The sequence below is a fragment of the Bactrocera neohumeralis genome, chromosome 5 (genome assembly GCF_024586455.1).
Source record: "Bactrocera neohumeralis isolate Rockhampton chromosome 5, APGP_CSIRO_Bneo_wtdbg2-racon-allhic-juicebox.fasta_v2, whole genome shotgun sequence".
Lineage (NCBI taxonomy): Eukaryota > Metazoa > Arthropoda > Insecta > Diptera > Tephritidae > Bactrocera > Bactrocera neohumeralis.
Window position 1 is genome coordinate 20,689,214 of NC_065922.1, and position 14,524 is coordinate 20,703,737.

At 31.6% G+C, this 14,524-nt stretch overlaps 1 protein-coding gene across 3 annotated transcripts in view; it reads right to left on the reverse strand.

Annotated features, from left to right (window-relative positions):
• Positions 1-14,524, reverse strand: part of LOC126760055 (homeotic protein ocelliless) — a 182,929-nt gene that overhangs the window by 13,670 nt on the left and 154,735 nt on the right. For all 3 annotated transcript variants that reach the window (XM_050475405.1, XM_050475404.1, XM_050475406.1), the window contains one exon: positions 7,385-7,539. In XM_050475405.1, coding sequence (XP_050331362.1) covers positions 7,385-7,539 — 155 coding nt within the window. The remainder of the gene's footprint in view (positions 1-7,384; positions 7,540-14,524) is intronic.

Genomic DNA, 14,524 nt, shown 5'->3' on the forward strand with positions numbered 1-14,524 from the left:
TTCTGTATATTTTCTTGAAATTATACATTTCCTTTTGCATTTATTGATTTTTTTCGTATAAAATCTATATATCGTCACCTGAAATGCAAAATACCGTATCATCAAAAAATTCGAAATTGAGTGTCTTATTGATTACGCTTCACTACTTCAAATTACATACATAATATTACATATGTTCAACATTTTCAAGTTCTGCACTCTGATATAAACCAGTTTTAACCAATATTAAAATTTTTTTCACTCATGTTCCATTTTATTTCGTGTCTCATTCACGCCATTGTAAATTTCCGAAAATGTTGTTAGGTTATTTTGCATTTCAGGTGACGATATGTATATAAAAGAAAGTTGTGCTAGTTACACCATTTATAACTCAAGAACGGCTGAACCGATTTGACTGAAAATTGGTGGGGAGGTAGCTTAGAACCAGGGTAAGGACATAGGATACTTTTTATCTCTTTATATCAAAATTAAATACAACTCATAAATACAAAAATTAGATTTCAAATCATAAACATATGTTCAAAATTCGTGTTTGTAGGAATCATTTGAATATTTGCGTACAATTTTAGACAGATTCTTCCACAAAAATAATACAATTGCTAAGTATTTGGAATAGTAGAAAAGAACTGCAACCAAATACGCAGTGAAATAGATTATAACTGGCTCAGTAATCAGTCGTTGAGTATGTATTATAGCACGTGCATCCCAAAAAGATTGTCGATTTGACTTCAATGATTAATGATGGAACTATGTTTCTATTGTCTCACACCGACGCAAAAATTCGATTTTATTACGATTAAAAATCGATCAGACACTTCTCAGAATCAGTAATTCGTTTTTTTGTTGGATTATGAACTTGCGAGGCACCCACTTTGCACAGAGTTTTCGCCTCTTAAAGCTTAGCAAATATATTTTCATTGGTGGATTTCCCTGAGCCCAAATTCAACTGTATTTTCCCCCAAAAAGCTATGCTTTATTAACACACGAAATTCTTTATGATCCACATTTGGAAACTAACACAAGTTGCTTCACAAAAATGCTATATCTCATTAACTAATAGTTATAATCCAACTAATAGAAATCACATAGATGGTAGCAGTAGTATTATCTATGTATCAGCCACAGTGAAGCGTGGACGGGTCCTCTAGTATTTTTATAAAAATAAATATAATTTTTTTCAGATTTATTGATCAATATTTAATAAAAATACTCTCTTCGGATTTTCCCGCAAAATGCTTGGAGCATTTCTACCTAACATTTTCGAACTGATTTGGCCTTACAGTCGCCGCTTTGTGCAAAAATCAAAGAATCATAATTATCCTTCTGACTTCTGCAGTTGAGAGATTGACGAAAAATTATTAACTCCACCCGAATAGAGCTGAAGCTGTCATAACGAATAGACAAACAATAAGGGCATAATATGGGTGCTGCAATACACAACAGTTTACTAAATGGCTATTTAAATTTCTACTTCAGGGACAACTCTTTGCAGTAAAGGATAAAATTAACGGGTGTAGCACGAGTTTCTGGCATTCAAAGAATTTCAACATAACTAAATAGAAGACATTTCTATGTAGAGAGCACTTTTGTCCCTCAAACACTGGACAAGCGCTTTGCGGTTGAAGGTGCTTTTGTGCACCGTCGTCGTCGATTGGCAGCGCGTCAAGGCCAATGTCTCACGTCGGCCGCGTGCCTGTCAACCAAACGGCCTGCGTGCCGCGGCGAGTACAGGTACAAAGGTGCGCTGAATGCAGACAGTAACTGATATATGCATTTGACTGCGTGGCGTGGTAATTCAATATTTTTCTAGCAATGTGCACGCAAAATGTGCACAGAACGAACGGTAAATGAAGCAAAAAGAAAGCAAAAACAAGAAAAACATGAAGAAAATAAAAGTATAGCACAGCCAAAGTCACTTGCAGTCAACGCGTTTAAGGAAAAGCGCGCATGGGTGTGTGTGTGTGTGAAGGGAAAAATGAGAAATTGTAGCCAAAACGCAGGCAGCGGATACCTTAGAAAAAACCAGCGCAAACGTATTGATTTTTAGTGTAGGAATGCAAAAAGCAAATAACAAAAAAAAAAACAAAAAACAATTTGCTGTTGTAACTGATAATTGTAGACGCACGTTGGTATGCATGTTGCATAAATAGATACACAGATGTGTATGTGTGTGTCATTTGTAGAAATGCCTCAAAAGTGGAAAAACAAAATCAACTACAATAGGGGGGCGTCTGTCTGCTGTCCACCTCCACATGTCGTGTCATTTTTCACTTGTTCCTGCCACGTTCCCGCCGCACACATACATACGTACACACATGCAGACACATATGTTAAAAAACTTATGTTTAGTAATATATGTATACAATTACTGGTGGCATGAATGACCCCCGCACACACCACCCCGTCGCGCGTACGTGCTCAAGGCAGCAAGTCAAGCGCCTTAAAAGGCTTCCTTTGGAGGCGCAACGTGCTGCAGACGTACAAGTAAAAGAAATAAAAGCGCAAGAAGTGGAAAAATGGAAGAAGAAGAAGAACAGCAGCGGTATTATGGAAATGTGCAATTGCAATTGTCATTAGTGGCCAATATGTAGCGAACATATGCAGTTTTTGTATTGTTGTTGTTGTTATTATACATATATGCATGCATTTGTTTGTCTTTCTGTTTGTTTGCTGCCTTTTTGCTTGTATTCAATGTCACGTCCTTAAATTACACAAAATCAATACTTGCAATTCTTTTGTTGTTGTTGTTTATGAATTGGCGCGATTTTTGCATGTAACTGCAATGTGTTTCACAATAATTTTGGTGACTAGAGTTTTGGTTAAGTATAATTTTTTTACTATACAAATTTGTGGTTAACATAGAAATTCGAAAAAAATTTAAATTTCAATAAAAATTATGTTTAAATTATTTTATTTTTTTTGCATCCCAAAAATTTTTCAACCATTTTTTTAAATAATTTCTAGTTATTTTGTATTAAAATAATTTGTAGTTTTTGTTAGATTTCTTAGCAATTTTCATTTCAGACATTTTTTCTTATTTTTTTGCTTTATTTATTTTTTAAAGTTCCAATTTTATTTTCATAAGTTTTATGTTATTTTCACATTTTCATACAAAAAAAAAATGTTTCTTATTCATTTTTAAAATTTAGCAATATTTTTTTTATCATTTCTTAAGTTCTCATTTTGTTATTATTATTATCTAGATATTTTTTATTTTATTTTTAAATTCTTTTTTATTTTTTATTAATTATTATAATTTTTTTATTATTATAATTTTTTAAATTTATTATATTTTTTTTACTGTTTTTAATAATTTTTTTTTATAATGTTTTCAAAATTTTATTTTATTAATTTTTTAATTTCTATTTGTACCTATTATTGTTTTTTTTTTAAGTTTCTAATTTTGTAAATATATTTTTTTTATTGTTTTTGCATGTACATTTAAAAAAACTTTCCCTTATTCTTTTATAGTTATTTATGAAATTTTTAAATATTTTTTTCTTTTCGTAAGTTATAGTTTTATAATTATTATTTTGAAATTTCTACTTTTTTTAAATTATTTCTTGTTTATTAATTTTACATTAACATTTTAAAAAATTTAAATTTGATAAAAAATAATTTAAAAAAAATTTATATTGTTTTATGCGTTATTAGTTTTTTTAAATTCATATTTTAGGTAACTTTTTTTGCAATTCCGTATCAATAAATTTTAGTTTTTTATTTTATAATAATAAATTATTTTTATTTTAAAATTTTAAATTTTTACTTATTATTATTATAACAATAAACTCTTTTTTAAATTAGTTTTTAATTATTTTTATTAAATTTACGTAGTGTTTTTTAAATATTTATTGTTTTTTTTTTAATTTTTTAAGTATTTTCATTGTTGTTGTTTTTTTTTATATTGTTATTTATTTTATATAATTTGTTTTTTTTTCATTTTAACTGCTTTTTTTTTAATATTATTTTTGTTCAAAAATTTTCGTAACTCAAATTTTTTGCCGTTTTTCATTGCCAGCTGTATTGACATAAAGCATTTGTCAGCTTGGAGGTAATCACGCTAACAAAATCAACAAACTTCCTATCTGTCCGTCCATCTAGCTCTGATTGCAACTCACTCGGCGGTGTCAACTTCTTGTTGCACGTTTGCTGATCGTTTGTTTGCTTTAGTCTGCTCACAATAACGGCAATATTTTGCATGTCATGCAACCGGCAGCCAGCCAGTTCAAATAATACCAACAGCAACAATAATCTACAAACCCAACAGCAGAGCTCAGTTGACATCTCAATTTTCAGTTAATGATATTTCATTATTTCCCAAAGTTTACAACAACAAGAACAACAGAAATTTCAATAGGAATTGTTGCAGCAAAAATAGCATTCAATTACAGCGCCAGCACACGCATACAATCGCAAATTTTCACAATTTTCAGTTATGATTGGCCCCAGGCCACGCTAACGTGCCAGCGTTCTAAGGTTGCGTGCAACATGAGTTGGGAAGCGTGCAAATTCTAAGATTCTAGTTTTCGTGACAGCCTGCCGTTGTGTTGATAATCAATTTTATTTCTTCAGCAAACAATAGCTGCACACATACTTGTATATATGTATATAGCATAAAGAGATGCTTGCTGTGGGACGCCGAGAATTTTGCTCATTTTCGGTTGCATAATTTTGTGTTTGTTTTCGGCATTTTTTCCGCTTGTTTATTGGAGCCAAAGGCGAAAATTCGCCAGCACTCATTTTGGGTATACTTTACACCATAATGTGATATATCAATAATGGAGATATACATATACATATACACAAACATATGTATAACGGTGACAATTACTCAAATGGTAAACAAATAAATTATGTAAAGGTACACAATATGAAATATGGCTTTGTATGTGTGTGTTTGTATCAAATGTAGCAAACAAAGGCAAATAGTTGCCGAAATCACAGCAAACACGCCTAAATAAATAGACGAGCAGCCGGAAATGGCGGAAGTAACAACATAATTTTGTGGCGTTGTTTGCGTAGAGAAATCGTAAAACTGACAAGACGTGGGGTTTACGCATTCAAGGGGTGTGCGGAGCAGTGCAGAGGTCATAGAGACATTAGTCGTGTGACAATTTATTGCAAAATCAATGCATTTATGAAGCATTACACTGGGCGAAATTGCATAAGGAAATTTCAAAAATTGAAAGTTTTAAAATTTTAATTTTTTTGTTTGAAAAAATTAATAATAAGTAAATAAAAATAAATTTAAGCTATAATAAGACTATTTTCGAAATTTCTTTACTGTAAAAAACTCGATTTTTTTTTAAAAATAAGTACATTTAAAAAAAAATGAACGAAAAATTATATTAATAAGAAATAAGTAATAAAGTAAAAAAATATATAGATATTAATTAAAACAATTAAAAATAATAATAATAACAAGAAAAATATAATAATAATAAATATAAAAACAAAAATAAATATATAATACTAATAATAATATCTAGAGTTTTGATGAAATATAATTTTTTTCTATACATATAAAAAACTAACATTCAAATTCGAAAAAATTCAAAAATCAAAATTCGATAAAAACTTAAATTTAAATAATTTCAATTTTCTTATACGTTTTTTTGCATCATGAAAAATTGTCATCTATTCCTTTAATTAATTTCTAGTTGTCAGGCTGTCACAAAACCTAGAGTATAATTTGTATTTTTGATAGATTTTTTTTTAATTATTTTTTTTAACAATTTTAATTTCAACCTATTTTATTAATTTTTTTTATTATTACTTTTTATAATTCTTTTAAAATATTGTGTTATTAATTTTTTAAATTTCTAATTTTATGTTTTTCTATTTTTGATTTTTTTTTAATTTTTTATTTTAATTTTTTTTTATTCTTACATTAACGAAAAAAATTTCATTGATAAAATTTTAGAATTTTTTAAAGTGGAACTTCTTATCTCGCCTCCCAAATTTTTTCCTTCACATATCACATATTGCATTACATCACTCAGTTCTACTAAGTTCCAAAAACAGCCAAAAATAGAAAATATCACTTCCTCGTCGTCAAATCTCGTACTTTCGTATTTCTATTCATAACTCATCAAGCCAAATGGTAAACTACAACAACAATCGCTTAAATTTTCTTCACTGTGTACCATTGATATCATTGTTAGCCAAAATTTGTCAACGCTCCCCTCTAAACAACTAAACAAACAAGCCCAAAAATGAAATGAAAACAAGCAAACCGAACGACACGAATGCCCAGAGCTCCTCTCACACGCATATAAAAACATATGTACGCACGCAAATGGAGCGAGAGGGTTGGCTGTCACACGAAAGTAGGCAGGAAAATATGTCATCACACAAAATGAAATGCAAAAACGAGAAAAAAATGATTTCACGACGCTATTGTCAACGATGCCAGCGCAGATTTTCCTTTGCTGTCAGTCAATTTGTAGCTTTCGGCTACCGAATACCAAAAAAGGCAGTGGCACAAATCGCATTTACCCCGCAAACAAGCCGACAGCCACGCTGTTATAAATACATGTGTGTGTGTGTATGCAAGCAGTGTTTGCACAGCAGGATATGCAGCGACATTTAGCTGCTGCTGCACCGCAACTAGTCAACAGACGGCTGAAGGGCGGCGAGTGAAGAGTTGAACTCCATATATGTATGTATGTACATATGTATGTATATACATGTATGTACATATGTACATATATGTATGCATGAGTATGAATATGTGTATGTCTGTTATACAGTTAACCGCCTGAGGCCAGTCCACGTTTTCTAGCACAAAGATGTGCGGTGCGGTGCGCAAGTTTCCCAGTTTGTCTTGTTTACCCAATGGATTTTCCGGATTTTTGACATTAACGTAATTGTCGGAAATTATTTGCTCTTCGGTACGCAGAAGGCAAAATGCTTTACAAATGAATAATTACCAAGCATGTCTTTGAATTACGCAAATATATAGCGCTATAAATACGCACAAAGTCGTTAGATTATGACATTAACTGCTTGCCGGCAGACGTTGTCTGCTTTTAGGCGCATACCAGTGTGAAGTCGTATAACACCCGCTAAAAGCTAATGTGTAGTTAGACATTAGTGGCACATATGTTTTTATGCTTCAAATCTTCGTGATTGCATGCACTTGCCGGCATTATTTGCTTTCACACATGCACATACATATCTACATATGTGTTTATTTGCTGGTATCTATATTTGCTTTTGTCGGTGTGACTGTTGAATTAATTTTACGCTAAACTTACTGTGAGCTTACATTAATGCAAATAAACATATTTATATATGTTTGTATGTATGTATGTGTATATCTATGCTCTATGTATTTATATATGCGACTTGTTTTCTATTTGTATTTATTTTTTTTGCTTACCTGTACTCTGGATTCGGGTAGATTGATCTTCAGCGCCACTTCCTCTCGCATGAATATGTCCGGATAGCGTGTTTTACCAAATAACGCTTCCAATACGTCCAATTGGGCGCGTGTAAATGTGGTTCTTTCGCGTCTCTGCTTTCTTGTATTCACACCTGTGGACGAGTACGATTAGTAATGCTGCTCTAGTGCAAAAAAATTGCCTAAAGTTGCGTTGAAATGTGTCAAGGAATGCGGTTACATACATACATATGTACATATATTTTGATATTTATATTGGGTAGTTGAAAAAGTATTTTCGGTTTTTTCTTTTTTTTCCAATATGTGGGTAATTACCATTGGTTGAAAAATATTAAAAAAAGAAATCAAAATTAAATAAAATATGTTTATACAAATATGGTTGCAGGAATGTAGAAAATACTCTTTATTTGTACCAAATTTAATGCTGTCTATATGGAAATCAAGGTTTCAGGTTATGAAAATTTATATCAAAAAAAGAAATACCTAAACTACTACAGCACCGAAGCTAAAATACCGGCTACTGGTGGTTTCTTATAGTATCAAAGGGGTCAAATAGAATTCAGATATAGTAGCATTACTTTTAAAAATAATCTATGCCCAATTTCGTGATGATATCTTGTCAAATAAAAAAGTTTTCAATACAAAGACTTAATTTTAATCGGTCAGTTTTATGGCAGCTATACGCTATAGTCATCTGATCTGCATAATATGTTCGGAGATTGTAGCGTTGCCTTGGATAGTAATCTATGACAAATTTCGTGTTGATAACTTGTCAAATAAAAAAGTTTCCCATACAAAGACTTGATTTTAATGAGTCAGTTTGTATGGCAGCTATACGCTATAGTGGTTCGATCTAAATATTTTATTCAGATATGGTAGCACTACTTCTGAAAGTAATCTATGCCAAATTTCGTGAAGGTACCTTGCCGTGTAAACAAGTTTTCCATACAAGGACTTCAGCAAGAACGAACAGTTTGTATGGCAGCCATATGCTATAGTTGTCTGTTATCGGCGATTCAGATAAATGAGCAGCTTCTTGGTGGGAGAAGGATGTGTGCGAAATTTCTTATCGATAACTCAAAAACTGAGGCACTATTTCCCCCATATGTATGTACATATGTATATACAGACTGACGGATATGGTTAAATCGTCTCAGCTCATGACGCTCTTTATAAATATTATACTATATACATATTTATTGTTTTTTATAGGATCTCCGACGCTTCTTTCTGGGTGTTACAATTTTAATATACCCTGTTTAGGGTATAAAAAATCATATATGCCAGTACATACACATATGTATGTATATCAGATATTACTAGGTAGACACAACTTTTTATATAAAACTCTATACACTTACATACATATGTAAGTATGTACATACCAAATACATACCTAAGTATATACGCGTATTAGAAAGCTGCCACTTCCATTCGCAAACCCTCAACAGCCAGCGAAAGCATTATGCTGCAACCCTTATTAGCGCGACATTAGAAAATTTACTTATTGTGTGTAGTATGTATGTATGTAAGCGAGCATGCTTGTGAAATTCTCAATTGGGTTGCCCCTCTAACACGCAAGCACACAAATCGATCGGATGGTGGGCACACGAGCGCCGCCGAAACAAGCTAAATGGTTGGCTGACTGCTTCGTTGGCTAAAGCAGTCGCGCTATTGTTATATACTGCATTATTTATGTATATGTGTGTGTGTCTTCTGTGCTGCGCCCAATCCCTATTGTGCTGTTACAACGCTTGCGAGTCCTAAGCCGTTCGGCTATTGTTCGCCAACATTCAAGATAAGTTTGTATGAATGCTTGCATGTATTTGTGTGCGTGTCCTTTTGTGTCCTTTGCGCTGGCTGGCTGGCTGCTGTTTGTGCGCTTACTTTGCGTGGCAAATATGAGTTACATACTTAATACTGAGTTATACGACATTTTTTTTTGCTGCTCTGTTTGTTGTTGTCTTTTTTTTTTAATAAAATTTTTTGCGACTGTACACCCTTTTGCCCGCTTGCCTTCCCAGCTGGTTTTATTTAATTTTTTTTTTAATAATTTTTTATAGTTTCATTACGCTGTGTTAGTGTCTCCGTTACAGCAACAAAGAAAGGCAAAATTAACAAATATTATTGCTGGCGGGAGAGGGTGCGCTCTTTTGGAAATTTCGTAATGGAGGATCCTGCGCTATAATACAGTTAATGTGAAAGTCATTGCTTTCATATGTGGTGCCGTATAGACATATGTATGTATCGCTGTATGTATGTATTGCTGTGTGTATATATGTTTGTATGCATGTGTATTTGTGCCGTAAGATCACTCCGTATAATCCCGTTTGTTAAATGTTGAATTTATTAATTCAATTGCAGTTGCAGTTGCAGCTGCCGCGAAAAATGGCCGTCGCTTAAAGGGTGGTTAAGCAAGGCAGCAATAGTCATTTAAGCTAACTTATGTAGTTTTAATTAAGTGGGCCGTTAATAGTACTACATATGGGATATTATGCGCTTTTGAGAAAATGATTTTGAAATTGACTTTTTAGCATATGAAGTCGTCAACTATCGTCTGCCCGTATGGCTGTATATACGCGAACTAGTCCTTTAGTTTTTGAGATATCTATCTGAAATTTTGCACATGCCATTTTCTTTCGAAGATACAGCTCATTTCTTGGAATAACAGATATCGAATCACTAAAACATGTAGCTGTCATACAAACTGATCGCTCAAAATTAAGTTGTTGTATGGAAAACTTTTGTATTTGTCAAGATAGCTTCACGAAACTTCACATGGATTATTTTCCAAGATAATACTTTTATACTTGAACATATTGTTCAGATCGGAACACTATAGCATATAGCTGCCATACACTCTGAGCGGCCAAAATCAGGAAAAGGATATTTTATACTCTTTTATGCTATAATAAATGCACGTGTAAAGGGTATAATATAATCAATTCAGCCGAAGACAACTTTTCTTTTAATTTTTAATATGATTTTGGAACAAAGTTTGAGGTTTTGTGTTGCCGAGCTAACGTTACCAATATCACACATTTTTGACCTGCCTTTAAATAAACGTATATCCATTTGCTATATTCCTACTAAATATTTATTGCTCACGTGTTGTTTAACCAACAAACATTTATCAATTCATATTCAATGAAAGCTAAACCTTTTTCATTTATCTTTTTCTGTAACTCGTCTCCACTTTGCTCAGCAATTTGTCGTACATTATCTTGAGCGTTCAAAAAGTTTTTCTCTTATCATCATTAGTCGTCTGCTGCACTCTTTCGTTTTAACACACTTATTGCTTGCCTCATGTGTATTCTAGGCACGTATGAGTGCATATGAGCTGTTAACTTCTAAAACCGTCGAAGTCAATAATAAAGGTTTTTGGAATTTTTGGTGCTAAGATAGCATATTTCTTATATTTTTACAGTTTAAGCGCCTATAATGTTTAGTATATTTCTTGAATTATCATTCAAAAATTAACAAGCAATAGCTTTTTAACTCTATACTACTATGAAACCTACTTGACTTTGGTTTCAAACCATTTTCATACAAAACTAACAAGAAATTTTTGCATGTGGTTATAATAATTTCACGAATAAAACAAAAAATTAGATCAGCATTCGAAAATGAGAACCAATTTTGAATATTACTTTAAAATTGACATCTCCTGCTGTTAAGCATTATATGATTTTTATATCGGTTGTTGCAAATTTTATTTTGAATCAAATAAAAAAGTAAAACAAAAAAATATTGCGCAATAAAAATTATTGTGCAATTTTTAAATATTTTTGAATCGGTTGTTATTTTAAGATTTTTATCCATTGTTGCAATTCATATTTTGAATCGAACAAAAAAGGATTTTTACTAAGAAAATATTGTGCAATTAAAAGTATTGTGCAATTTTTAATTTTTATATTTTTTAAACTAGTTATTATTTTAAAATTCACATTCATTGTTGCATATTTGTTTTTTTTTTTTTTGAATCGAACAAAAAATCAGTTTTACTAAAGAAATATTGTGCAATAAATTTTGTTTCATCGAACAAGAAAATATTTTGACGATAAAAAATAAAAAATAAATATTATGAAAAAGGTATTTTTACAAAAGCACAAAAAATACAGAGCAATAAAAATTATTGCGCAATTTTTGATTTTTTTTAAATCGGTTGTTATTTTAAAATTTGTATACACTGTTGCACAATTTGTTTTTAATCAAACAAAAATGTATTTTTACTTAAGAAATATTGCGCATTAAAAAATACTGTGCAATAAAAAATTTTTAATCAAATAAGAAAGTATTTTAAGAAAAAAAAAAACAGAAAATAAATATTGTGAAATTCAAAAAAAAGTGAACTAAAAATATTTTGTGTAATTTGGTTAATTTTAAATGTTTTCTATTCTATATCATTATGTACAATATGTATGTTAACAACCTTCCGAAATTCTGAATTAATTGTTTCTAGTTAAAAAAGAATAGCTTGAAAATTTTAGCGATCTCTTGCCTTAAAAAATACTAAAACGACTTAGGCAACTTTCAACATAAACAACAACTGCAGTGTATACTCGTATGTATAAGCTTTCCGTAGGCTTGGTTAGTTGCCACAGATTGCTGCTGCTCATTATTCATTTTGACAATATTATTGATAATGATGTCGATCGGTGAATGGCGTGAGTAAAATATTGAAAACATTTATTGTTGCGTACACTATTTTTGTTGTGGTTGTTTTTTACTTTCTTATTTTGGCTTTGTTTTGCTTCGCTTGCCACAATGATTTGCAGGATGTGATGACAAAATATGAAACAACTGAGGTGCTCATATATGTATGTACATACTTATATAAATGAATATACATACATACATATGTATACATATACATATGTATATGTACATACATAAATACATATATTTGAATATAGTTGTACCAACCAACATTTTAACAGTTGCGGCATCATTTTCAGCCGTTTACTAGCTACCAGCCAGCCGCCGTAGTCTTCTGGCCGTGCTGCATTCAAGCGGCTTGTTGGTGTTGCTTTCCAGTTGAAATCACCTTGTCATTTTTATTTAAATTAAGTTATCAGTGGCATATCAGTAGCACAAAATTCACTCAGTTTGCCAACAACTACAACAACAACATACGCGCTTAGGTTAGCGAGGACTTTGACTGCAGCTGGCAACTGGCGAACTCTGGCTCATTTGTCATTGCTTGCACGCTTGTGAGTATGTACATACTTGTATGTACACATGTGAGTATATAGCGAGGCGGGAAGCTTTGCCAACATATGTATGTGTGTATGCCACTAGCTACATATGCAACGGCAAGCGCGCCTTACAACTCATTCATTGAGGCATTCCGGTGCGCGTCTCAATTTCATTGCGAATCAGTTTCACTACACTTGACTTGCCCGCTAAACGGATGTGCGATTGCCAGGCGGCGTGGACGACTGACTGTCTGCCTGTTATGTCGTGTTGTTGTTGTTGTTGTTGTAGTTATTTTCATAAATTTTCTTACTACTAAAATTCTCAGTAGTTTCTCACATTGCTTATTATTATTTTAATTTTTTTTTATTTTTATCGCTTCTTCTGAGATTCACTCTTCCCCAGAAATGCATTACAATGCGGCAAGCATGATTTTCAAGTTTTCGTTTTCTTTCACTTCAATGCAACTCAATAAAATTCTGTTGTAAGGTGAGGTTTGTTCTTGTTGTTATTATTGCTTTCGGTTTAATGTAGTTGCTTTCGATTTGTTGTTGTTGCTTTCGATTTGTTTTTATTGCTTTGATTTTGGTTTGTAGTTGCTTATATGTATATATGTATGTATGTATGTATGCATATACATATGTGGCTATAGTCATATTTGTTTTGGTATCAGCTATATCTTTCTTTGTCAAATCAGTTTTGTAACAATATTTGTGTTAATGTGTCTCTCTTTCAATAGAATTCCTCCAACGGTTTATTGTAGCGGTGTTTTGTAAATTCGTTTCGTGTCAAATGCAGCCAATTTGTTTATAATTTTACGGGTTAATGCACCTGATCGTCGATATATCTAAATTATTTTATCTCGCCTCAATGATATGCACTTTTCATTGAATTTAGAAAGTGAGCGAGACCCAGCGGAAGAAAGAGATGTATGGTATGTGTGCAGCTTCGAAGCATACTTGGGTACTTGAAGTTTTTTTTCAAATATTTGTAGAAATTATGACTTATTGCTTGTTTTGAAATAAAATAAACTGTTATCAAAACATTCATTGAGAGAGTTATGTGTCAGTTGCATGGAAAAAAAACAAGAAAAAACGTTAACCTAACTGAGTTGTTGCTATAATACCCTACATAGGTGCATTTCTAATAGCGTAAGAGGGTAAAAAGAACTTTGATCTGGTTTGGTTCGGTCACTTTGTATGACAGCAATATGCTATAGTGGTCTAATCCCTGCAATATATCCGGAGATGGTATGGTTGCCTTAGATAATATTCTAAGATTACCTTTAACTTCAATTTCTTCAATTTTTGTGAAGATCTCTAGTCAAACAAAATTGTTTTCCATACAAGGACTGAATTTAGATCGGGTTTGTTTGGCAGCTATGTACATCCATATATACTATGGTACCGATGTATGTATGTAAGCATTTTCTTCGCAGATTATGTAACGGTCGTACTGAGCAGCCTCTTGGAGCGAAAAAGGCGTATGTAAAATTGCAGATCGCTATCTCAAGAACAGAGTGGCTAGTTCGCGTTCTTAATGTGCGCTGTTGAGGGTATAAATATTCTATGCTGCTTCTTTAAACTAACAAGCGGCTAATTTTTCAAAGTAACTACCAAAACCAAAATATATGTATGTATGCGACTAATTCTACAATTACTTGTAAAATATATATTTTTAGTATTCCTTTTCGTGAGCAAAGTGTTCTAAATATTAATTTAAAATTTTAGGTAATTTTTTGATGGCCGTGATATGAATAATTATTTTTAATTTATTGTTAATTATTTTTAATTAAAAAAAAACTTAAATTTATTTCGTAATTAATCTTAATTTAAAAAATTAAAATTTATTTCTTAAATATTTTTAATTTAAAAAAAATTTAAATTTATTTCTTAATTATTTTTAATTAAAATAAAAAAAATA